The sequence below is a fragment of the Poecile atricapillus genome, chromosome 1 (assembly GCF_030490865.1).
Source record: "Poecile atricapillus isolate bPoeAtr1 chromosome 1, bPoeAtr1.hap1, whole genome shotgun sequence".
Taxonomy (NCBI): Eukaryota; Metazoa; Chordata; class Aves; order Passeriformes; family Paridae; genus Poecile; species Poecile atricapillus.
Window position 1 is genome coordinate 147,680,511 of NC_081249.1, and position 25,634 is coordinate 147,706,144.

A 25,634-nucleotide genomic window follows, 5' to 3' on the forward strand; every position below is an offset into this window, starting at 1 on the left:
CAGGCCAAGAGACAATCAAGGTTAGCAGCTGAGTGCCAACCCACTAGCTTTGGCCATTTCTCTTCCTTGTCCCCTATCATGAGAATAAGCTTTTGCTGTGAACTCACTGACTGGACACAGCTAGCAGTGAAAACACATCCAGCAAAAGGTTGGTGGCTAGCAGGAAGTCTTTCTGGTTTTAACTGGTGATTATTCCAATTGAGTGAAATACAGATAACCCACCTTTTTTAGCTCTTATGTTTTATCTACCTGTATTTACCTCACCTGCTGGCTTCTTTGTCCAAAAGTGGAGCAGGTTTTACACACTCCGATATTTCACTATACACTGGAAACCTTGAAAGCAGTGGAACATAACTGGGGCATGGAGCCAATGGGGCCAGAGCCCAGTGACATTAAGAGTCCCAATGCCCATTTGCAAGGCAGGGAAAAAAGGGGTATTTGGGTATTCCTGAGGATCTAACGTTCACCATCATCTATGGTGCTCAGAACACTTGAAGGCAGTTTTCTCCCCCATAAATACTTTGTCAAGAGATGGGCAGTCTAGTCTGATGTTATCCAGAGCTCTCTAAGGATTTCTTAGGTTCCAGTTTCACTGCTTGGACTGACTTTACTTCTAGTGTGGAGAAAATATCTGTAAAATGGAGCTGGTCTGTAAGACATCAGCACAGTGCTTTGAGACACGCAGCTGAACAACATCTAGTCTTGCTACTCATATATCACAGGAGAACCAGAGGGGGTCAGAAGATAGTATGAAGCTTTAAAAACATATGGAAAACATTATCTGAATAGCAAAAATATGACATAAAACTATATACACATACTTACAGCTCAGATTTGAATTCTCCATAGCCCTTGCTAGATAAGTAGGGATAATGATTTTTTTTATTCATAGTGCACTAAAAGGGAGTCCCACTCATATTTTCACATGCCCCAGCAGTCAGACAGTCTCCCTGCTTTTATTTATGGCTAGAAGTCCTGGACAGAGTCATGGCAGAGGAAAAAAGGAAAAGCAACTGGCAGATCTCAGCTAATACAAAGTACTGTCTGACAATTTTCAAAGAACAATCAATTGGAAAGGACTTGCTGTTAATCAATGTGAAACAGATACGTTTCAGATCCCCACAGAGCATGACAAAATGTGAAGCAGCTTCTTAGAGCAGCAGGGTTATTGTGAAGGGAGTTTGGACAGGCAGTTTTTCTCTTAAGCCTGCATTTCTGACAGCTGCCTAGTACCCTTTTTGCAGGCTTGTCACATTCATCCCGAGATATATAAATGCCTTCTCCTTTTTTCCTTCTTAACCACTGCACAATCTTTCACTTTTTAAGCAAAAAAAGATAGAAGCCATATTTCCTATCATCTTTAGACAAAGCTGAAGTTTTTCCTGTAAAAGGAAATAGCTTCTTGTTATCTGAAGATGACATCTCTTTTACAGCAAAAGCCTCCGTCCTTTTTTTTTTTCTTTTCTCTTTACTTCCCCCCCCCCGTCTCAAAGCTGAACTTATCCAATAGCTTGCAAAGGGAAGTAATAAGAGAAAGATGGTTTTGCTTTGTTTCCTGGCGACCAACACCACTGAGACCCCAGGTAGCATCACACTGGCTAATTCAAGACAGAAACAAGTTCCATTACAGTTAAGTGGCAAGAGAGGATGCAGCACTAACCTTGGCACAGAAAATCCTTACAAGAGCTGCCTGCTCTTCATGGTAGAATTCACAGTGATAGAGGAATATGTTTTGGTTAAGAGAAATTATGTTCCATGCATGTTTATTTGGCTTTTAGCGTTTTTTCCCTCTACTAAGCTTAACCATGTTAGCTTACTTGCATTGCCCTCTTTACCTGTAAAAGCATTTAACAAAACCCCTTTGATGCAGGGCTAATACAAGAGCGCTCACGGTGGCTCCTTCAGTAAGTCCCAAAGAAAGCTGGATATATCTTCTTTGCACTTAGCTCAAACAGCCTCTGCCTTTCTCCAGAACAATGTACCCCTCAGGGTGAGGAAAATCCTTATGCCAATAGTATGGTAGTAAGCAGAAGAGAAAGTTCTTTGTAATGGCTCCTACTCCCAAAGAATATCAAAGGAGATGTTCTTTGGGAGTAGGGGCCATTACATCAAAGGCAGCCTGTGGGAATGAAGAAGGTCTTACAGGTCTGGACAACAGTGGAGGCCCAAAAGGAGGAGATCAAGGAGCAGGGATGAGAATTGACTTTCTGGTTCAGACTGGAAATCCATACAGAACACTGCAGACAGGCAGGTGACTTCTTGTTTCAGAGGCTCCCTTTGCATGTGAAAAGACCCAGCTCCTCCAAGTCATTCAGGTACGGGGCCAAGGCAGCAAGGTACTTTTCAAGACAACCACATTCCCTTCACATAAAAGCTCCCACCAAAACCATGTTACAGACAGTGTAGAGTTCAGATACTCCCTAAGGAGCCAGACCAATAGAAATGCAACAGGAAGAGAGCTCCCCATCCCTGCCATTACTGAATACCAAACAGAAAAAAATGCAAGCCCACAGGGATATGTTGTCTTCAATCCTGTCAGTCACAGATGTGACAGCTGTGACCTTTAGAGATTGTCAAAGGAGGAAAACCAAGGCACTCCAAATGGCAAAACTGTCAGCAGCATAATTAATATGTCATGTATGGTCTGCTCAAAAGTGCAGCACCTACTGCACCTGCAACAGATAATGCTGCCCAGCTGGTAAATCCTGCACCTTGTAGTAATGTCTAAGTTATTGAAAAATCAAGAAAAAACACAAACTGTAGTGTTTGGAAAGACAGAAAACAGTTTGTAGCCCATGGAGGAAGAGCTTCAAGGGCCATTGCTTCTCCCACTCCAGAGGTGTGTCTCCAGAGATTTGTACCCAGTCATCCTCTTACAGAAGAACATCTGTTTCCCACGGGCAAAACACATGCAACAAAAAGAATGGAAGCAAGTTCTGCAGGGAATTCATAAGCCAAGACAGGTTTAGGGATCTCAGCAGATGAGATGTGCTCCCTGCTAACCTGCAAGGAGCAGTTTGAGGTAGGTGGCACCAAGCACCAGGTAAAAGGGAAAATTTCCCTCCCCCATCTCTGGCAGCATACTTTGGACAAACTTAAAAATGTGAAGTGACAAGCAACATAAAGAAAAATCCCATGTTGTGAAAGCCAGCCCATACAGACAACATTGCCAATTCTCCCCCCACAAAGACCAAATGGATGTGTGTCATTAAGTGCAGGACTGTCTCACTTAAGGTAAAATACTTGGGGCAACCTAGATGAATGCTCAGGCTGAGAAAAATCTAAGGTTTCATTTTGAACAAATGTAGATCTGCAGCCATGACTGACCCAAATGACCAGGCGAAGGACAGCATCTGAATCCACTATTCAAACATACCTGAGCAAGCTCACAATCCCATCCCATTGCTTAGAAGTACAGTATTGCCCCCAGCACGGGCTCTTCCACAGCTGATCTCTGACACACAAATCAGGGAAGACACTGGAAAGGGAAGCTTGGAGGGTGAGGTCCAGGTGTTACTGTAAGGACTGGGTAAGACAGAAGGAAAGAAGAGAAAAAGAAGCATGCAAGAAAGGAACAAAGGAACTTCGAAAGTGGTAAATCTGGTAAAAGAGTAAATTTTTATAGAATGTAACAATTAGCAACAGAGACATACAAGGAAGTTTTATCTATAGACTGGTAGAAAATTTAAAATCATAGTAAAATAAAGCAAATCTATTTCTGCGTAATAAATATATTGCTCCCCCTCTTCTTTCAGACTGAATTAAAATTATGCAAGTTAAGGATATCTTACAAACAACAAAGTATCTTAGCTTAGAAAATATTTGAGAAGGAAGTTCTCCTTGCTAGTCTCTATTTCTGAACAAGTGATTTGAAAGAAACCATCTTCAATGATACGACTCACTCCTTAAAAATAGAGGACCTGCAGTCCAGTTCTTGTCTCCACATTACTTTCTAGTCTCAGAAACAGAAAAGACCTGACCCTGTGGTCAGACAATCGGTTCCATTAAAGAGTTTGATCAGGAGTTCCTATATCAGAACAAAGGGACTAAAAACAAAGCAGAACAAAGAGGTGAAATGGACACCTTGTACTCCTGATGACAGAAAAGGAGTTTCTGAGTCACACGGAGAGCTCTCAACACCCCGATCAGATGGAGACAGGATATAGCACTATCTGAACACATGCTCTAAATGCTTTGGAGAGAAATAGTTATATCCAAACTGCTGCTGTAGGCAGGAAGGTCGTGCTGGGATTATAATCAGCTGTGTGAATGAGCACAGAGACATACCACATTTGGCTAGAAGACTTTTTGTTAGGACTTGCCAATGGTACAGGAAAAAGATTGACCTTATAATGAAAATTATCTCATTTGCAGCTCTGTGATAAGTAGTATTTATCATGAACCTTTGATTTCCTCATGCTGCTATTGCAGCTCCTCTGGGATGGCATTAATGTACCATTTCTCTCCATGGCTCCTACTTATCTCAAACAATCTCTGCTACAAACAGTGCTTTTACCCCTGGCCTGTAAAATTTCTTGAATTATCTGATAAGGGACAGTTTCAGCCACAATCACAGCAGGTCCAGGATTCTGCCCAAATGTTCTAAAATTATGTGGGTCAACTGCGCTACACACAGCAGTGGGAAGATAAGGGTTTTACTGAAACTTCTTTACAGAGGCGTATAAAAGTTGAGCATAGCTTCATCATTCAGTAGAAGCACACTCATCTCATGCAATCAAAATCATCAAAAGGAATTTTACAGAAAGGAGTGTGTAGTTTTAAAAAGTTATCTTTAACTAAGGTCTAGCACCAGACAAAAAACGTGAATATTTAATGAAGTTAGCAGCACATCTTAAAAACCAGCAACACCAATTAGCACACACTAGCTCATATTTTCAAAGCATTTTACAAAAACATGAGTTATTTAAGACTCACAACACCTTTGTGAGATAGTTAAGTATTATTAGTCTCATTTTAGAGACACAGAAACAGGCATGAAGAGAGTATAACCTGCTCACCACCACACATGTCAAATCCAGGTACAAAACGTCAGATTTTCCATTTTTTGCCACGTGTGATCAGGTCTCTTAAAAGCTTCTGGTCTTTAAATTGTTTCCTCTCATCCTTTTTGAGATACCTGTCCTTATTTCATTCTGATATGAAAAGGTACTCACCAAGTGGTATTCAAAGAATCACTGAATGGTTTGGGTTGGGACTCCAAAGAACATCCAGTTCCAACATCCCTGCCACAGACTGCGCCACCTTCCACTAGACCAGGTTGCTCATACCTCCATCCAACCTTGCTTTGAACACTTCCAGGGATGAGACACTCACAGCTTCTCAGGCGACCTCTTCCATTGCCTCACCACCCTCACAGCAAAGAATTTCTCCCCAATACCTAATCTAAACCTAGCCTCTTCGAGTTTAAATCCACTAATCCTTGTACTATCACTACACACTCTTGTAAGAAGTCATAGGACAGGTGCTTCAGCCTTCTGATAATCTTTGTAGCCCTCCTTTGGACTTCCTCTATTATACTGGGGGCCACAGTGCTGGACACAGTACTCCAAGTGGTCTCACAAGAGCAGAATAGAGGGGAAGAATTACCTCCCTTGACCTGTTGGTCATGCCTCTTTTGATGCAGCCCATGATGCAGTTTGCTTTCTGGAAAAGTTATCAATGCATTCCAGGAACCTCCTGAATTGCTTATGCCCGCCTGTGTTGCCTCTCCAACAGATACGGGGTGGCTGCAGTCCCCCATGAAGACTAGGCCTTGTGAACACGAGGTTGCTCTTACCTATAGAGGGCTTCATCCTCTCAGTCTTCCTGGTTGGGCAATCAGTAGCAGATCCCCCCTGTCACCTGTGTTTGCCCTCCCTTTAATCCTGACCCATAAGTTCTTGATGGACTCCTCATCCATCCCTAGGCTGAGCTCCATGCACTCCAAATGGAGCTCTGTGCACTCCAACCAATCATTGACATAGAAGGTGACACCTCCTCCTCGCCTCCAGTGCCTCCTCTTCCTGATGAGCCTGCATCCTTCCATATCAACAAACCAGTCACAGGAGTTATGCCACCCCATCTCTGTAACAGCCCTGCACACTAGTCATGACAAACAAGCAGGATTAGGAAAAGCAATTTTTACAAACTCTGTGTTACTGGAAGCTGTTTAACAAAAGACTTGGCATGGGTATTTCCATACTGCCAGAGTGTCACTTCTCATCAGGCACCTGCTACCAGGAAATTTGCTGAGGCCTATCTGCAATGCTGGGACAGCTCAGAATCTGCAAAAAATAAGGTTTCTTCATTTCTTCCAAACAAGGAATCTCTCTCTGGCAGGAGGTCTTCTCTAGGAAGAACTCCTGTAAGTACAACTGCACTGAAAAGAAAGATTTTTATCAAGAAGACCCTCAAGACTCTCAAGGCAAAGTCAAGGGCACAAATGTATGTCAGAACATCCAGAAACATTCATCTATTGTGCTTTTGTTGCCTTTCTCTGGACTCACTTTATTATGAGAGATGGTATGAAGGCATCAGACATCCTGGGGGCTAGAAAATGGTTCTTCACAGTCACTTTGAGAAGACAAGTTCCCTTATCACTCTTGCACCAAACTAGTAAGTGACAAACTAGGATTAAACTTCCAAACCTGAAAGTTCAAGTCAAGGGATTTAACTCTATAAACTGCCAAATTTAACTCTAACTGGAAAATCTGGCAGATCTACTGCTGCCCTTTTTCAAACCCAGGCCCCAGGTGTTAGTGGAGACATAGAAATAAAAATTGTCTTTCTGTCTTCAGTTACAGATGTCCATTAGACAGTATCCAGAGTCCAGGAAGTTAGTTTCATGACAGCTTGATCTGAAGATCCTCCCCATATTTTTGGATCAACTTCACATGGTTATGGTCCACTGACCATTGCTCTGGGAGGTGCTTGGGCTTCATGCTGTCCAAGAAATGCTGCCGCCAGCGTCTTTCCAGCTGCATAAGAGAGCGCAGGCCTCCTTTAGCACAACACTGCACCACCTTCAGCCCATGTGGCACGTAGCTCTCATTGCAGATCCTGCCATGACACAAGCACAATTTATTTTCACACAAGCCCACTGTCAGACTCCAGATCTGTCTCCAGTGAACAGCAAGGCACTGAAGATACTTTCAGCTGCAGAGTTTAAAGACAAAGAGCAAGCTAACCAAGAGAGAGAATTTTAAGCTTTGCTTCAGCTTTTGCCAGACTGTTTTCTGCAACACAGTTATACTGTAAAGCTGGTTTCCCTGAACTGAGAAAGTGTTCTTCCTTACAGCAACACTAAACAAAGCTCTTAAGGTCCATTACAACCTCCTCAGGAGACTGCAAATTTCTCAAGGCAAGAATCATACGACGCCTAAGAGTGCTGAGCCTGTCACTGAATTCCCTGCCTGGATGGGTTCTGAGTTACAACATCTGCACTTTACAAATAACAGCAAGCATAACGAGGACAAAATACACATTTCATGCAGAGACTAGACAATTGTCTAGTGGCTTTGAGAAAGTGAAGAAGACTTCTGATATGACTGTTCTTCAGACTCTCTTCCTGATCTGTCCTTCAGAAGAAGTGTAAAACGTTGGAGGGGAAGATGGAGAGCAAGATCAGAAGACTGGTGAGGAGGAAGGGAAAGTGGGAAAGAGACAAGAGCTGTGGTCCAGAGACAGGACCCAGTGGTGGGTTGAGGGGAGATGGGTACAAACAAAAACAAAACCAGTAAGGAATGCAGTATAAATGACTAAAAACCTTACATCCAGCCTACATGGGCTTGCTATACCTGGTTTCCAGACCAGCTGCTGCCTGGAGCATCTCTGGAGTGACTGTGTCTGAGTTATAGAAGTCCTTGATGCTTTGCAGCAGCTCTGCCCTTCGGGGTTCAGGCAGGCTGTCTGCATTCAGCAGGGCTCGCGCCCCCGAGCGCACTTGCCTGCGCAGAGGGTCCTCCAGGAGACGCACACCTTCCTCGGAGCCGATTGGAGCCCCGAACTCCTGGGCCAGCTGCTGCTTGAGGTGGTTGTCATAGTAATTGGAGATGGCATGGCAGGATGTGCAGAGCAGGAGCACGTCATGCGAGTTGTGGTCCTTCATCTGGATGGGGAAGTGTCTTCTGTATTCATGAGGAACAACATTCTTCCTAGAGAAGACAAAACAGACAGCTCATTGCATTTGTCTGGAGCTGCTGCTCCCCAGTTCCTTCTCTTCCTGCCCCAGAAAGAGATAACTAAAACTAAAAGTCCAGGTAAGCAAAGATTACCAGGACACATAAATCACAGAAAGTGATTATTTTTATTATTTTCATTTGTAGTTCTCTCTCGAGATTTTCTGCATTTCTCTTTTTTCCTTTCCAAAATTTATCATTTTCAATTAAAGATTCATATTGTAAAAGAAAAAATAAAAAATCAAGTAATGCACTATGAGAAGTACACTTCTCTACTAATCAGTAGCAGCCAAAAAGACAAAGAGAAAAACCTTGGTTTTTTTTGATCTCATGAGCTTTAGGCTCACCTAAACTTTTCAAAAATAAAGGATTAAGTAGTGGAAGGAACAGTACTGCTCTTTTCGGAGGGGATGCCACCCACCCAATGTGTGTCAGCACACTGCTGCCCCCATCACTCAAACTGCAGCACATGCAAGTTCCATATGCTTTGATCTCTCCTGGGATCAATATCTCCTGCCTCTGTAAGAGGAAAGGCTGGTCTCTTCAGTGTCTCACACAGCCAAACAACTGCAGAGCACTCAAACAGTGTACCATCCAGGACATGAGCAAGCACAATGTTTCAGGCCACTAACCAAACTTCTGGATACCAAACTTGATGCAGATTTCAGTCCTATTCTAGAAGATGCATTTTTCTCCTACCCACTAAACAACTCACCGGATATAGGATTCTCGCTTGCCACACACAACACAGAGGTTTTCCTTGACTGTCAGGTAATAATCAACTTGAGATTCAGGACGTCCTGAAGGCTCAAACCGCAGCTTCACAACAAAAGGATCTGTGCTAACTAGCTCTAAAAGGATAAAGGCAAAGAAAATATTCAAGACAAATTGTATTGAAAAGCTAAAATAACAATGCTACAATGTAAGTGAATCCTAGTGAATTGCCAGCAGTACCTCCAATAAAAAAGGATGCAAAAAAATTCATGCTCCATTATGAAGAAGAGGAAGAAGAGAGAGAGAGGGGAGAGGTGGCAGAGGGGGACAGGGGGGAGAGAGGGGGAGAGAGAGCTGCATTTCAAATACTAACAGGAAAACTGGTATGCCTACCTCCAATCCCCTTGTCCAAATACCACTGAGCCTTCTTGCGATCACAAGTGCACAGGGGCTGTCCATCTGGTGCATGCAGGAAGCAGTTGTCATACAATGGAGATTTTCTATGAAACAAAGGCAGTATTACAGCAGCTATAATAGCATGCAAAAAACCCCAGAGCTTTCTATAACCCTGTGTGCCACTGCAGTTCAGGCAGCTCCCTCTGAATCACAGGAGTACCCTTAAACACAAACTTGAGGCTGCTGAGACACTCCCCAGGCTGCTGCTCAGGGAAGTACATCTGAAAATCTATCCAGGGTTCACCAACTGACTCTAAGGTATCTTTGCTCTCCTGCTGCCAACAGAATTCTAACTCCTGAATCCCAATTTTCAAGAGATGCCATCAATTAAGACAGCATTTTTTTAAAAATTAATTAGAAAACAAAAGAGAATTGAAGTCACAAAGGATGATGAGCACTCTTAAGAGTAAGATCTTAAGAGTAAGCATCAACTTACAGGCAAGGCAGTTTCAAGGATCAACTGCCTAAGCCTAGATTTTAATGTTTTATTATGAAAATTTTTCTAAAATTTAGTGTGAATAGCAATTACTTTATTCACCCAAGAGAAATGGTCCAAAAACGCTCTTGCAGCACTGGGAACTTGAACACATGAGTTCAGGAGAACAACAAAGCTGAGCTGGTGCCCTCAAACACAGGCAGGCCCCAACCTCTGACAGTGACAAGAAGTCCTGCTTGAGCAGTCTCTGGCAGTTTGTGGCAGTACGTGGAAGGGCTCTGTTCTGCAGAAAACATTTCCTTACTCTGTCAACCTCCTTCAAACAAAACTGAAGCATGGAGCAGGCTGGGCTCAGAGAGGACCTGGGAGGAACTGGCCAGACATATCACAACATACTGCAGAAAAGTTTCCTTTCCTCTCTACGGTGAGATTGTACAATTTAGTACTCAGCAGGGCTCTACCAGCTAACAAAGTTGATTCACAGGCTATGTAATCAAAAAAAATTATTTCTTCTGAGGTCTGTGAGGGGAAAACAGAAGACACACGAGGTTTCCTTCCACTGAGCATCAACACTTCAACTCAGTTACTGTAATTTCAGTACTTCCCAACTCTAAATGAATAAACATTAAAATTAAACAGAATTAAACAGAAAGGAAGAGTGAAAAAGGACTTTCAAAACCACATCCACTGTCTTATTACAGACCAGAGCCACATTGCTGTAAATACTGAAAAAAGCAGTGAGTCTACATATCTCTCATGAAGTCAAGCACAGTTAAAAACCAAAAATAAATAAACATATATGGGGGAGATCTTAATTTATCTTGGAATGTAATTTTGTTTAAATTTTTATCCTCCTATGAGACATAGTCCTTCCATTTTGTATTACACAGTCTCCAAGTAAAAAAAAATTAAAAAAAAGAGGGACTTGCTCTGTAAAACACAATACTGTTAATCACTGCTAATGAAATCAATACTATTGATTACACTAAAATTTCTCTGTTGCTAATCCAATAACCTTAAAAAGGAAAAAATACAAATACAAAAATGTATTTATTTCCTAGTGATAATTACGTATAATTTTAGTTATGTCCAGTGATAAAATTTATTAGATTGTATCCGACCAAAACCAAACATATAGATATCCCACATCTTCCACTGCATTGAGCTTGAAGTGACTTTTCCAACTTGTTTTTCATTTAAAAACAACTGAACTCTTATTAGCAAAAGCCCACTAAAATTTAAGGATTCACTCCAATAAACCGCCTGCAAGGATGATAATCCTGAATCCAGCAACAGCTGCCTCTGCAGGGCCAAAGCAGAACTATTCTCTCCCCCTGCCCCCTGGCCAACACAGAAGGGCACTGCTTTGCCGCTACCACAGGCTGCTCCTTCCTGTGCCCTCTGGCACCTCACATACCATGTCTTACCCCTGCTAACCTCAGCTTTCAGCCCTGACATCTCTGTGGCCATGGAGACATGAGACAGCAAAGGACAAGCAACAGTCCACAAGGCAGATCCTGATGAAAGGAGAAGCTCTGTGCACTTGCCATCTTTTCCTTGGAGAAGACAGGGCACAGCTGTTTGAGTAGCAGAATCACAGAACCATAGAACAGTTGGAAGGGATCCATCAGGATCATTGAGTCCAACTCCTGGCCCTGCTCAGGACACCTTGGATACCCAAGAATAACACCTGGAAAGCCAACTGCCATGACTCTGCTCTCTGGCTAATGCTTCCACAGGGGAAGGAAGGAAAGAAGGGAAAAACTTAAAGACAACACCTCAACTTGTTCATGATCTAAGTACAGATCTAAGTGCTCCCACTTTCAATACCACCTAGAGGAAAATGAGGAAAACAGAAACAGGATATGACCCCCTGACTGCTAGGTTCTGTGTTCCTTTTCCTAGTTCACACAATCTACTTTGTTTAATGACTAGAGCATGAGGCAACACTCAGGGTTTTCCGTATGCGATACAAAGAGTAAGATGTGCTCACATACTCACCGTGCAGAATATCCCACACCCAGAGGCTTTCGCTTCTGTCTCCGTGGATCTCTCATTTGCTGATTGCCAGAGGGTTGGCCATTCACCCAAGATTTCCGATTCTTTGTTTTCTGAGGGGAACGTACCTCTCCACTCTTCTCCTCTCCTGTGCTGCCACTCTTCCTTCCTCTAAATGGGATATCCACCAAGCCCTGGCATTTACCCTGTACTTTCTCCCAATTAGTGAGAGAGTTTTCACCTTCAGACGTATCAGGGAGGCTGGCAAATCCCAGCAAATGGAAGAATAGAGCCACTGAGACCTGGGCATCCCTAGCAGCATAGAGAACCTGCAGAAAAGCACAGAAATTAAGATAATGACAAACAGCAAATACTCCCAATGTTATCAGTCTTTAGCACAAGGTACAGTAAAACCAGAAGCTCGATTCATTTCCTTTTGAAGTTCACATGAGAAGTTTTGCCAGTTGAGAGGCACTTTTGTAACATCATCACATCCCACTACCCTGGGGTAGTGCCCCCAAGAACTGCAAGGGACTGAAAATATATTTAGGTCAGATATCCTCCAACCTCACCAATCCCCCCCTCATAAAAAGTTCCCTTTTGACACAGCGGCTGAGTATTCAGCATGTTTTTTTTGTCTTGTCACTCCCTCTGCTGGTCACTACTTGTGAAGGCATGTACAGCTCGACTAAAGAAGTCAGGGAAAACAACAATGGTCTAAAGAAGGTGAACAAGATTTCCAGTATCTCTCTAATACTGCAGACTGCTACAGACTGAAGGAAATAATGAAAAGGTCAGGTCTTGGAAACATTTCTTCAAAGTATCTTTCCTCACATATCTTTCAGGACTAAAGGAAAACAAGGGTAAAGAATCCAGGGAGAATAGCAAAAAAATTATCTTCATGGAAAAGGAGGGAAATGTAAGCAGTGAGCCTGAAATTAACTTTAGGCCCTGTCACACATAAGGTTTTGAGGTATAATCTGAATAGGCTCAGATCTCCCTCTTTTTCAACTAAGAAGGTTACTTTTCCTCCCGAAACAGTTAAGTTGAAGTGGAGAACACACCTGATCTTGTGTCAGTTCTTCTGCTTCCCAGTTGCTGCAACGCACATGAGGAGACTTGTCAAGTGGGAAGTTCAGGACTTTTTCTGCTAAAGACTTAAGGCTAAGGCAGTTGTGAAGTAGATCCTTCCTGCAGTTCAACAAAGAAAGTGAAATAAACATATTAAAAATGAAACTATACACTGAGATGGCCTCATACAGCCTGAACCTGCGAGAACACAATACACATGATGCATGACTCAAACAACAAGCACACTGTCACACTATCGCTTGTCAGCTTTACAGGCCCTCTCCCTCCCCTCTACTAAAATGTTCTTTCTAGATTTAGTAGTTATCTCGTGTCTGCAATATGCAAAGCAGGCAAGGCTAGGAGCTAGTAACATTTAAGGCTGAAGTGTTTGACTCTGATCTACTACTCACTTCTGAACTAAAGAGGTCCATCATACAGTGATGTACGTATTGTCCCAGGGATTCATGAGAAGCCCAAGAACCAGGAATGACTCGGAAGAATCCTGGCCACCAGAGACAAGAAGTCCATTCTCAATGCTAAAAAGGCACCAACAGGTCAGCAAACCCACGGCCCAGATCACTAACACCACACCCCAGCACACATATAACTGTACATGAGGAATATTTGCAAGTAAAACATTTTGTTTTAGGAAGAGTGAAAGATAAGAAAATGGCATCACAAGTGTAACCTTTCCATAAAAGAATTGTTATTAAAAGAGAAAATTTGAACTTATTTATTTAGTAATTTTTCAAGAAATCTTGAAATTTAACAGTTCCACTTATGTGCCCTGGGCACACTTAACACACACTTCTAGGCAGTATATTCAAACATCTGCTGACACAGTGTTCACTCTCACTGCATTATATCACTGTGCCTGGACTTCTTAAAAACTGAAGCATGATACACAGACAAGCCCACAAAGGTATCAGTCTATGAGAGAAGACTAAAGGACACAACTAGCAAATGAAATCCTCACGAAGATTTCATTTCCATTAAGACCACAGAATAGAAGCATGACATAAATGTTCCTGGGCTGCAGCTATCTATGCCCACTCTCTAAAGCCACCCTAAGAATTCCAGACATACCAGCCTGATATCATTCAGCTTTTGCAAATCACCTAAGAAATATTTCCAACTCACATGATGCCTCAAACAGACCCACCTCTGTCTTCAGGCACTTACCGTTGTCTCATGGCTAGATACCGGAGATCCATGCTCCCTTTGACTGGAAGGCCATAATCATGAAGCAATTTGCAAGCATCTTCCCAGCATCCTACTCCAACTTTCAACACAGCACTATCTGCCATGATGTCCAACAGGGTCTTTGGAAGAGTCTGGCCACTGGCAACAAGCCTGGGCAACCGAACAAGAATGCAGAGGCCACTGGAAGAAGCCATCTGTAACAGGGATACAGGATTTGCTTTTCCCTCCACAGATACCTGTAATGAAATCAAAAATGAGAGCCCAGGACACCATATTATTAGTAATACTGGAACTGAAGCAAATGGCAAAAAAGGCTACTAAAAGCAGAAAATACTTATCAGTTTACACAGTCAAGTATTGTTACATGTCTCTAAAAATTCACTGCAAGTTATGTGGTCTTTTTCACAATATTACTGTCCTCAAGCTACTTCTTGCCACATTCCCACAAGAGAATCTTTCCCCCTTTCACCCTTCCCCTTCCTAGCTGAGCTGGTGGAAGAAATCAGAAACATTTTTGAATCTACATCAGCACAAAGCCACCCACTATATAAATGTTTATGGTAAATATATTGTTTAACTGTGGCTTACACTAATGACTGGGGGGGTGAATAAATTTCCAGTCAAAACAATGGCAAAGCCAGGCTCTATAAATTACTTTAAGGCTGTTTGAGATATCTCACATGCAAATGTTCAAGCAGAAGAGGAACTTTCTGGTTGCCCCAATAAGTTTTATATATCAACATTATACTACTTTTTGAATTTAACGTTCTTAAGACATTTTTTCTTAAATACGTAACTGGATTTAAAATTATGTAAGCCCAAGCTACTTCTAAAGGGATATTAAACAAAATACATAGTGCTATATTTGGCCATACAACTGTTACTGTATTTAGTAAAGTCGATTTATCACAGGAACTCAGTAAACAAATACATCTGGTGAATTAACAACTTAGCATGTTTAAACACAAGAAGAATCAAAACTAGCAGCTTCTTCACTGCTATCATGACAGACAATCACAGTTTCAATAGTCAGGCCTGTGGTATCTGTTTAAGCAAAGGAATTGCCCCACCTTCAATGATTTCCCCATGCAATTTGAAATATAAAGGAAGGAGAGGCACCTCCTGATCACTCACCCACTCACAGTCAATTCCAAGAACCGGCCACTTCTCCAGCTCCTTCTTCAGCAATGGTTCAACATGATCCCACTCCTCCTGCTCTGAAACTATTACTATGTCTGCACCAAGGGTCCTCTCTAACCAGAAAAAGGTGGGAGATCTGAAGAAGGAAAGCACCTTCTTATCCTCTGCCTTAATGAGTTTCTCATCTCCAGACTTCACTGTTGCTTCCTCTTGCTGACTACTACAGCGTGTTTTTCCTTTCCGACGCTGGGTCGCTTTCCACAAAACCAGGCCCCCCAGTGCAACACCCAGCAGGGTCGCCAAAGTAATCGTCACGGCTGTTTGCTTGGCCATTTTTTATTGCCCTTTTCTCCCCCTTCACCTCACCCTCTCAAAATGGCATTGTGGGATTTCATCATGGCCTGCAGAGAAAAATAAAAGAAGAAATTAAAGACAACTTAATGAAATGTGTTTAGAGATATTAAACACATGCAATGATATCATAACGAGGTTCTAGCCACAACTTGTGATCCTGACAGGAAAAAGGTCTGGGTCCCACTTTGATAGACTGGGTACCTGTAGACAGATTCCTGCTGGACTGGGCAGGAAGAGGAGACCAAATGCTATTGTTGACCATACGACTAAAAACCTTAAAGGGAATCCATTAAATTTCACTGGTGCAACTAAGTGCTTCCACAAACTCTGCTATTCAAAAAATAAACTAGTCACGGTTATTATCAACAGCTTTTAGTTCAGTTTGTAACTAGATCAACCTAAACAAGGCCAAAATGAAACTGCTGCAGAATAAGCATGTTCGTTCACGCGTTAGTAAATAACAGGCATTTGCCCATTACATTCACATCCGTACCAGGGTCAAATGGCTCTTCAGGCATTGAAAAGCCCTAAAGCAGCAGTATCTTATTTTTAACATAGCTGTCCCTCAATCATACAGAAGCTTAGTACCTCCTGAATAAACTGAAATCAATCCTGTCCCTCCATCGCTACCTCCCCAACCCACCACGTTGTTTCTAAAGGGCTCTCCTCACCACACACTCTTCCCCACACGCAGAAGTTGGGGTGTCGATGCTACTGCAGCCCTGCACAGCCGCTCCCAGCACCCCGAGCACTGCCCGGGCACCTGCTTGAGGGCCCTCGAAGCAACAGGTCATTCGCTGCCACCCCGTAATCCGAGCGCCAACACCGGGCCCGCAGCGACGGCCTCTGCCTCGGTCCAACAGCCACTACCCCTCTGGCAGCCGGGGGATGCCTGTGATCCTTGTGCCGATCTCCCTCCGGGCCAGGAAAAGCCCCAGTAAGACACCCCTGCCCCCGCTCAGCCCCGGCGGGAGCGGCGCGCCAGGGCCCGGGGTGGGCCCGGGACCCCAGCCGAACTCCTCCGGGCCGCTGCCAGGCCCGGCGGGATGGCGGCAGGCGGGGCGTCCGCGGCTCCCCCCAGTACCAGGTTCTGCCCGCTTTAGGCTCGGTCGCGGTTATCTACCCCGGGAAGAGGCCCGGACGCCGGGAGCCAGCATGCGGGAGGCCGCGGGCGCACCGGACCGCGCACCGGCGCACCTGCGGCCGCCGCCTCTCCGGGATGCGCGCAGCAGCCTCTCCCCCGCGCCCGGCCCCGCCGCCCGCCCGCGGCCCCGCCGGGCGCCCACCGATCCGCCCGCTGCCTGCGTCCCGCGGAACAGCTGCGTCCGGCTGCAGGAACGCCCCGCGGGGCAGTCGCCACACACACACCGGGAGCCTTAGAGTGGCGGACGCTTCCTCTGTGCCGGCGGTACGAGTGGGCGGCGGGCGCCGCCATGTTGTACGGCAGCTAGTGGCGGGATGTCTGTGTCACTGGGCGGGCGCCAACGTGCCTTCAGCCGGGGCAAAATGCTGGCCAGAACACTGGAAAGCCAGCTCTTTAAAAAAAGAGATTTCTGGAGTGAAAAGTGCGGTTTGTTCTCTGCCACTAGGGAGGGCTTGAGGAGCGAGCCGCAGCGGGTGTGAAGTCACCCACACGCAGAGCACCGGGGAGCCCCTGGGGCAGGAGGGGCGGAATAGAATGGGAAGTAAAGAACAAAGGCAGCCAGGACAATAAATAGCAAATCGCAGCCACCTCCAAAGCGGCACACTGGAAGAAAACAAAGAGGGAACAAATCAAATGGAAATATTAAGAAATTAACAGAGGAATGGTCATGACAAGCGATTATTCCCCCCGTGTGTGTGGAGAAAGAGGAACGTTACAAGTGTGACACCACAAAACCTGGACAGTGAGTATACAGGCAGTTGTTGTATTCAGGGTTACGATCATCACCGCTTGAGATCATCACTGTTAAAAAGCAAACAAGTTTTCAGTCCTAGCTCCATTGCAAATGAGAGGATCCGAGCACTCAATTTCTTCAAATTCCTTTGCAATTCCCGGTATCTCCCAGATTTCGTGCTGTTAGAATTCCACCTAGCTGGATCTATTTGAATTAGAGACTGAACCCACTGAAAATGCTGTGTGAAATCAATTTAACAATTTGACAGCATCAAATTTTGTTTTAACTTTGTCACTTGTAGTCATCAGGGTAGGAGGATCTCCCTAGGAAAGACTTGGTATTTAGCAGACACATTGTCCAAAGAGTGCAACAAAGCAGCTAATGGCTGGCATTGGCAAAAATCTCCTATAGAAGCAGTATTTTTTTCAGTCTGTAACTCGTCTTTATTTTCCCCGTTTTCTTAACTGAGGAAGGAGGTACAGACATTGTGATAACTCACAAGGAACATAGGTGATTTCCAGAATAACACTTTTCTGAGCAAAGAAGGCCCTCCTTATCAGAAATAAGATGACAATGCTATTAAAGGTTAAGCAGCTACTTGTTCTAATGACCTGATCTATGCCAGCATGATGTAGCCATATCAAATGTCACTGGTGCTGGGGGTAGGATCAGAGTTTTGTTTTCCATTTACTTGCATCTGTATTTTGAATGTACAAATTCTTTATACCTTAGAGTTACAGCTTCTGTATCGTGTTTGTGCAAAACCTCTCAGTCTTGATCTACAGTGAATAAATTTTTATCCATTTTTATATTAATTCACTGAGTTACAAAGCATTGCAATTTCTCTGCAGTAACTCACATCTTGTCTCTGGTTCATTCTTCTCTAGAGGGAAGGCCTGCTTGGCCCCAGCTTCTCCATCCATCCCTTATGCTCTGATGCAGCAGACACAGCTGACCAGCTGAAGTGCAGGTCACCAAGTAGGGGCCAGCACTATGAAGTTTCTCACCTGACTTGTGCTCAGAGAACTGCATCATGTACATGCTCAGGAGAGAATGCTGGGGGTGTCTGGCAATATCTGAGTTCCCACAGTCAGAGGGACATGTTCTGCCTGTTTCTCTCCCTCTCTCTTCCCTTTACACATATCCTTCAAGGTACAGTGCTTTGTTTTGTATGATCACTGGAATCTAGCATAAACCTGGATTACCACTTGGACAGATAGTCCCACACTTCCTGTTGTATCTGTGACTGACTGCTCACTCCCTGCTCCCTTGCTCCAGCATGCACATTTCTGGAATGACAGGGTCAGAAAATCATGGAACTGATCCATCTATAAACTAGTTCAAGGAAAAAAGGTAACACCTGGGGACAGAGCAGACATTTCAAGACCCAAGTGATTGGAAAAAGAACCAAGAAGATGATGCTGCTGGGCTCCAGGATCCAGCTGCCCTACTGTGGGGTAGGCAAGGCATCCTTAAGAGAACTCTCAGAGCTCAAGATAAGCACAGAATACTGAACAAATCTGCAAAGGCTGTTTGCAGGTGGACCCTTTGTAACAAACTGGCCCCTTTGTAATAAACTGGCATCCACCCAGAAATCTGAAATAGCCGGTTTTCCTCTTACAGGTTGTTTATTTTAGTTGATAAAGTAATAGAAGTGTAAATTTACAACAGAGAAAATTGCAATAAAAACCCCAATATTTATTACACAGCGAAAATCTCACAGAGAAGCTGCTAGCTTTTCTCCCAGGTATGATCCTCTGATCATATCCCTGGTTGCACTTAAAGCCATTATTTTTCATGGCATCACTGACATTAGAATCCTGTAAGCCACAAGTCTCTCCAATATCTTGTCTTTTATCTACATTTATTCAAGTATAAAGATTAAATTAAAAATAAATGAAAGCAACTGATGCATAAGTGCACACTGGCAAAGAAAAACAACAAACCAAAAGCCCAACAAAACAAAACAACAAAACACAAAACAAAAGCCCAACAAAAACAACAACAAAGAAAACAAAGCAAAAACTACACCACAAGTTCCCAAAACCTGATAGAGACATTGCTGAAGATGAGAAGATAACCAAGTGAGTAACGCTAACTGCTGGCTTAGCCTTACTTACAAGAAATCTGTTACAGCAGGTAACTGGAAGCCTTTACATGGTAAACAGCAACATTAACTTTTCTGTGTCTGTAGCCTGGCCTGAAGTCTCTGCAGAGGTCACTGTCAAAAGACTAATTCTTAGCCTGATAGCCTAAGGAAAGAAGGCTTATGAAATTACTCTATATTAGTGTTTCTGCCTCTGGGTCTCATTTCTTCCCCCACTTTCCTTGCCAAAAGAAACAAGTTTAAACCATTGCTGAGTTCCATCTAAATTTGTACAAAGGTAACTTAAGTGAAGTGCAAAGCCAAATGGATGAAACAGGTCCTAATAAAGCTGTCACTGATAAAATGGTAAGCATGTGCAGACACTGTTTAATATACATACAAGAATCCGCACAGCAGTACCACATCAGGACAAATCCATAGGAAACCAGGCTTCACTTGTTCTGCTGATCACAGAAAAAAGAATTATTTTTATAATGACATTAGCTCATCCTTTAGGAGGGAGAAGACTAGGGTAAATGAGTCAGTGTTCAAAGGAAAATCAATGATCGTGGAATATCAAAGGAGAGAGGCTCCAGTGAAGACTTAAATTGCTGGTAGCAGACAATGAGCAGAGAGCTGCATGTAGTCCCCACTAGCTCATTAATAACACTCTCTTTGGGGCCCCATCCCAAGCTACAGAAAAAAGCCAAACTCACATTTCATCTCCTAATGTGATTTATCCTCCTTCTGTCGATGCTAGTAACCCCATGACTACATATGCAAACAAGCCATTTTGAGCAGGGTTTGTTTTAACAGGGTTGATACCAGGAAGGCAGTAGGGTTTCTTTCCAGAGAAGTCAGAATGAGATCAGTTTCAATCAACTGTGAAGCCACGTCCTAAAGGTGAAGTCTCGCACTGCAACAAGGTGGATATGGATAGAAGGTTTAGCTTCTGTTGAAAAGACAATTCTGCTTCCCCCTTCGACCTGTCAGCATTCTTCTCCAGCCTCAATTCTGCAAATACTGGTGCCTGCTTGATTCAAGGAATTAAATGAGCAGAAAGCTATCCCAGCAAAAACTGGGTATTCTTCTGGTTTAACTCCTTGTACTAAGTCATCGTACAGCCAGATCTCAGTGAAACTACATCCTAAGCCAAAAGATGAGTCAGTGGTAGCTCACTGGAGGTAGCTCACTGACAGAGTTTGCAGGTTTTGCAAAGAATCTGAAAAAAACTCAGAGCTGTAAAATGCCAGATAATCCCATGGGGATGAGTTGTATTAACATTGATCATCATCAACGTATTTCTTCCTTAACTGCCAACTCTTCTCATTGCTTATATAGAAACAGAGAGGAATTTCACTATTCCATTTCTTGAAGAGCTGCTTATCTTACCCCAGTAGTTAAGTACAGAAGGCACTCTGAGTCAGCCTCACAGTTTATGGCTGCTAAGAATACGACATCCCCCATCTCCAAAACTAATCTCCCAACTGGGCACTCCAGACTAGCTTGTGCTGATTTTGGCACTCATTGGGACACTTCCATGAGCAAAATAAACACATGGCAGACAAGCAAGTTGAATAAGTAGCAGCATCAGCATAAAGAAAAGGACAGAACATAGAACCACAAAAAAATAAAGCCACCTTTCAGTGGCCATAAATCATTAGATTGGCTTAGCTGCATGTTAAACCTACATAGCAGAACTGCAAGTCCCAAGGGGAGACATTTGAGAAAACAATCCTTGTTTTTCCTATCTTTCTGATCTATGAAAGTTAGCAAAAGGAGAAAAGCCCAGAAGCCACCAAATTTTCACTAGAGGGAATAAATTACACAAGCAAAATTATTTTTTAAAAAAATTATATGGCTAAAATATTATGTGGTCTTCTTGGTTTACTCTTTCTGTTTCCCCTCAAAAATAAAAAATATTGTTATAAATAAACAAATAAAAGCCTTTGACTCAGTTCCACTTTCCTAATTATGCATTCACTCTCTCTGACTCACTCCATAGACATCCAGCTATCTGTGTCCAAATGTCTCAGTTTCCACTCTGGATTAACCAAAGCCAATCAAAGGCTCAACAGAACCCCAAAAAGAGTAGTTAACTCTCATCCTTTCTCACCTGATACAATCAACCGTGCTTCACTTACATACTTTTTACCTATTTAAGACTTTGTTCCTAGTGTTTGACAGACTCTCAGAGAGCCATATCCTTCTGTTATCCTCCTACATTATCTTTGAGTTAGCTCTAGGGAAAGGAGCAGATCAATACATCATCTGCAGAGAGATATTAATTTATTTGTATTTCAGATGAGATACCTCCCCCTATCCAAACTCAAAACACAGTCTTCTCTCTTCTGTGAATGACTAGCAGGAAATTAGAGCTCAGCAGAGCTAGAACTCTTCCCTGAAAGCCCTTTTATTATCTTCTTTGTATCTGTGGATAGCATCACCAATTTACCTGCCACTCAAGCTTGTCAACTGTCAGGTCTGACTGAAATGTCTCTAGATCCTAGCACCCAGGGTATATAAAACTTGTTTTCCAGCTTCCATGTGGCAGCTCCAAAACAGTCCTTTGATCCATCCTTGCAGCTAAGACCCTTGTTCTCTTGCTGATAGACAAAGACTGTCCAAATACCTCTCCACCCAGCATTAACCCATTAACCAACACAGTTCCTAAGACAAAAGGCATTGGCCACTGGAAATGCCACAGTCTGACAACTGTGACACAAGCTGACTGTAGGACTCCTATGAATGATCAAATACATCACAGCCATCAAATGGAAACAATTAATGCAATTTAACTGATTCTCCCAATTCAAATCTGTTCAGAAAAAAATGTTGAAGAGCTAACTTTGTACCAGCAGACAGTAAACCATGATCAGTTATTGCCAATCCTTCCAGAAGCAAAACAGAAATTCTGTAGCATGGACAGAAGCTAATATGAGAGCAATGTGACACCATGGCCATACGCCATCGACATCAATTTAGTACTGCTGAGAGACTGGGCTCTGCACAACCTTGGAATTAACAACTCTGAAACTGCAACCCAAGATTGTTTACATAGATCATTACTCTAACCACATCACTTCTCTATTTGAAGGATTCTCCTAGTTCTCTCTTCTGTAAACATTATTTACTTACCTTCATTTACAAGGGCATCTACAGCAAGTCATCACCCTGCTCATTATCTCTAATTTCCTTTCCAGTTAACTCCTCCACTCTGTTGCCTACTTGTTGAAATACCAGTCAAGACATTTGCTGTGCTTGATTTCATGCTACTTTTGAGACATGGAGTAGACTATAAACATCCTACAGAATTAAGCAGCTCAAACAGTATATACAGACAGAGTCTGGCTTCCTATGTCCTTTCAGTCTGGCCAAGCTCCATCCAACTTGGTCTGTGACAACCCCTCACGCTAACATGTCCCCCAGAACAGCAACTTGATGAAGTTTGGTCTGTTTGACTAACTATTGTCAGTACATCAATTCCATTGCAAGCTGCAGAATGTTCCTTTGAAAGTAGACAAAGATGCTTCACTGATGCTACTTCGGTATGACTCAGGACAACAGTGTATGTGCTTTGGAGAGATAATAGCACTCTGGCTTTATTAACACAGCAACCTGTTGTTTTCCAAGGAAGATATTACTTGTATAGCCTATGATAAGTTCCTTAGATATTATATTCAAAATTAATTCAAAGAAAGGAATCAGAATGAAAAGAATGCTTACCAGTACAGTTTTTTAACCTATATGGTCATGTCATTGAGCAGAACAGACTGTCAGTCTGCTATTATTTTTCTTTTAAATTCTGACTGCTTAGAAATATGATTTAAAAAACCCCACAAAAACAAACAAGCGAAAAAAAAAAACCCACAAAAACAACAACCCAACAAAACAAAACTAAACTCAGTTAAATATTTCTTTAAAATCCTGGAACTGGGGGCTTAGGAAATAATTTTATTTCTATGCAAAACCATGTAAGTACACAGCTTTCCTAGAGACTGGATCCAGAACGTGGAGAAAAAGCACTGGAGATTTTATTATATTGCATATTTATTTCAGTACAGAAACCAAAGGTATTCAAATATATTTAACCTGAACAATACTTTAGGAAAGGGGAAAAAATGAACCACATGTTGGGAATTTAGAAGTGAGGAACAGTTTCTGATATAATTGTAATGGTGCAGAATGTCATGGGATGCAAGCAACAGAGCTATAAAATATGATTTTATAGCATCTCTGAAGTTTACCTGTGTCTGAAGCTAAGGTAAAAAACACAAACCATGGTGGACAGCATCTTTGCCTCTCTATATTGAGGGTGGCTAGATGTGTTACATTGCAATAGTTAGCCATCAACAACTGTAACTAGAAAAGACCCTTATGTACAGTTCAGATTAGAAGAGATTTACTGCTCTGTTTTCACTTCAGTTGTGAAGCATTGTTAATTTTTAATGTTAAGACTGTTAATGTAACTTCTTACATTCTTTTTTTATTCACAGTTAGAAGAGAAAGTTTTTTATTTACTTTTATTATGTGTTAAAATTAAGGCTATAGTGCTGTCAAATAAAAAGCTTGGTTTAGGCAGGATTTGATGCTCTTTCTACAGTCTTAACCAAGAAGAAACCCAAAGCACTTAACTGACTTTCTATAATGAAATTTCAGTTTCTATGGAAAAGCTGTCACTGGAATATGGCAGCAGTCTAATAGTACTGTCACCTTTCCACACCATGGTTTATGTCAGGGATGGTTTTTCCCTTGGCTTATTTTAAAGTTTGAAGACTCCTAATTCCTAGTAGATGTAGGGCTACACAAAGATGGCCAGGATGGTCAGGCTAATACACCTCACCTTCTCAAAACTGTATCTTCCCTAGCTACTGGTGCCATGAGGAAATACAGACTTGAAAGGTTCAAGCTGCTGACTTTGTGCACAGGCAGCATGCAGTCAGATGCTGCAAGGTAGGACTGGGGGTCTGTGCAGCACCTCACAGACATCACCCTTTGAATGACACTCCCGTTACCTTACATGGCACCAGAGGTTACCTGAGAGGTACAGGTGAAAGAGAAAAGATATTCTTATTCCAGTAAGGTAAAGGTTGGAGTATTGTTACAGTGAAGGACAACACAGATCATTTCCACCTGGTTAGCTAGCCGCGTTTTGGGGTCTAGTTAACACTGCAGGATAAGGGAAAGAAAATTCATCTGTACTTCCACCAGTCTTCCAAGGGCTGCAGAAAAGGTCTACTCAGTTGTGATGGGGCAGCCCTCCTGTTTTCGGTGTTGCTCGGGAAGGAGCAGGAGAGAGCAAGCTATGAAACCTCGGATAGCCCCATAATACCTATCATAAACAACCACAACAACAACAAAAAAACCCCAAACTGAATTCTCAAGCCGTAATGCTTTAAATTCCCGCAGAAATCACTCAGCATTTACAGAGGACAAGCCCCACTGCAAACCGCCCCTGCACCTGAGCTATTTTTCCCCTCATCTTCCCTCATGCGCGTTGCCCGCCCGTTGCCTTGAGGCGGGCCGGGCGTGGTCCGGAGCGCTCCCTTTCCCATTCACCGCTCGGCGGGAGCACCTGCCCGCCCACCGCCACCTCCGTGCCGGTCGCGGGGCCGCCGGCGGCGCAGGTCACTCCGCCGGGCCGGCTGAGCGGCGGCGGGACGCGTCCTCCCGCGGCTCCTCCGAGTGACGGGTGCACCCGTTCCCCGGCGGCTCCTCCGAGTGCCGAACGCGTCCTTGTCCCAAAAGGTCCCCGCAGCGGCGAGTGTGTCCGATCTCCTGCAAGTCTCCGCAGCGACGAATATTGTCCTTGCCCCAGGAAGTCCTTAGAGTGGCGAAGTGTCCGTCCCCGGAGTGGCGAACGTTACCGTCCCCCCGCAGGGGCGAGTGTGTCTGTACCCCCGCGCCGCTCCAGCAGCGACCTAACCGGCGGCGGCGCCACGCTAGAGCCGAGCCGGGAGGCGCGGGCTGCAGCTGAGGATCAGCTGCTGAGGGAAGCGGGGAGGAGCCAGCGGGATCAGGAAGCGGCGGAGTGTCTAACACCTCTCTGCCATGGCTGGCTAAAGAAAAATCATCATAACCATAACAAGGGGGGAAGCGGGGGAGGGGAGGCGGCGGCGGGG

General features: G+C 43.5%; 1 protein-coding gene across 10 annotated transcripts; it reads right to left on the reverse strand.

The window, feature by feature from the left end:
• Positions 1-4,639: 4,639 nt before the first annotated feature.
• Positions 4,640-25,601, reverse strand: EXD2 (exonuclease 3'-5' domain containing 2). Of its 10 annotated transcripts, XM_058831039.1 has the most exons (10): positions 24,646-25,601; positions 20,229-24,549; positions 15,190-15,596; positions 14,035-14,291; positions 12,846-12,972; positions 11,785-12,110; positions 9,285-9,391; positions 8,893-9,028; positions 7,797-8,153; positions 4,640-7,059 (listed from the first exon to the last, which is right to left on the reverse strand). In XM_058831039.1, the coding sequence occupies exons 3-10, from the start codon at positions 15,526-15,528 to the stop codon at positions 6,843-6,845; spliced, it is 1,866 nt and encodes a 621-aa protein (XP_058687022.1). In that variant the 5' UTR covers positions 15,529-15,596; positions 20,229-24,549; positions 24,646-25,601; the 3' UTR covers positions 4,640-6,842. The 10 variants fall into 10 exon arrangements, with proteins under 10 accessions (XP_058687022.1, XP_058686990.1, XP_058687036.1 ...); XM_058831007.1 differs by having other exon boundaries at positions 24,408-25,601; XM_058831053.1 differs by having other exon boundaries at positions 7,947-8,153; positions 20,229-25,601.
• Positions 25,602-25,634: the final 33 nt, after the last annotated feature.

Bases quoted from the DNA above. Each gene is read 5' to 3' on its own strand.
- EXD2 (XM_058831039.1), bottom strand. From the start codon at position 15,528: ATGGCCAAGCAAACAGCCGTGACGATTACTTTGGCGACCCTGCTGGGT. The intron at 14,292-15,189 runs GTGAGTGATCAG...ATTTCATTACAG, and splicing joins TTGGAATTGACTGTGAGTGG to GTATCTGTGGAGGGAAAAGC. The intron at 8,154-8,892 runs GTGAGTTGTTTA...TGTCTTCTCTAG, and splicing joins AAGCGAGAATCCTATATCCG to GAAGAATGTTGTTCCTCATG.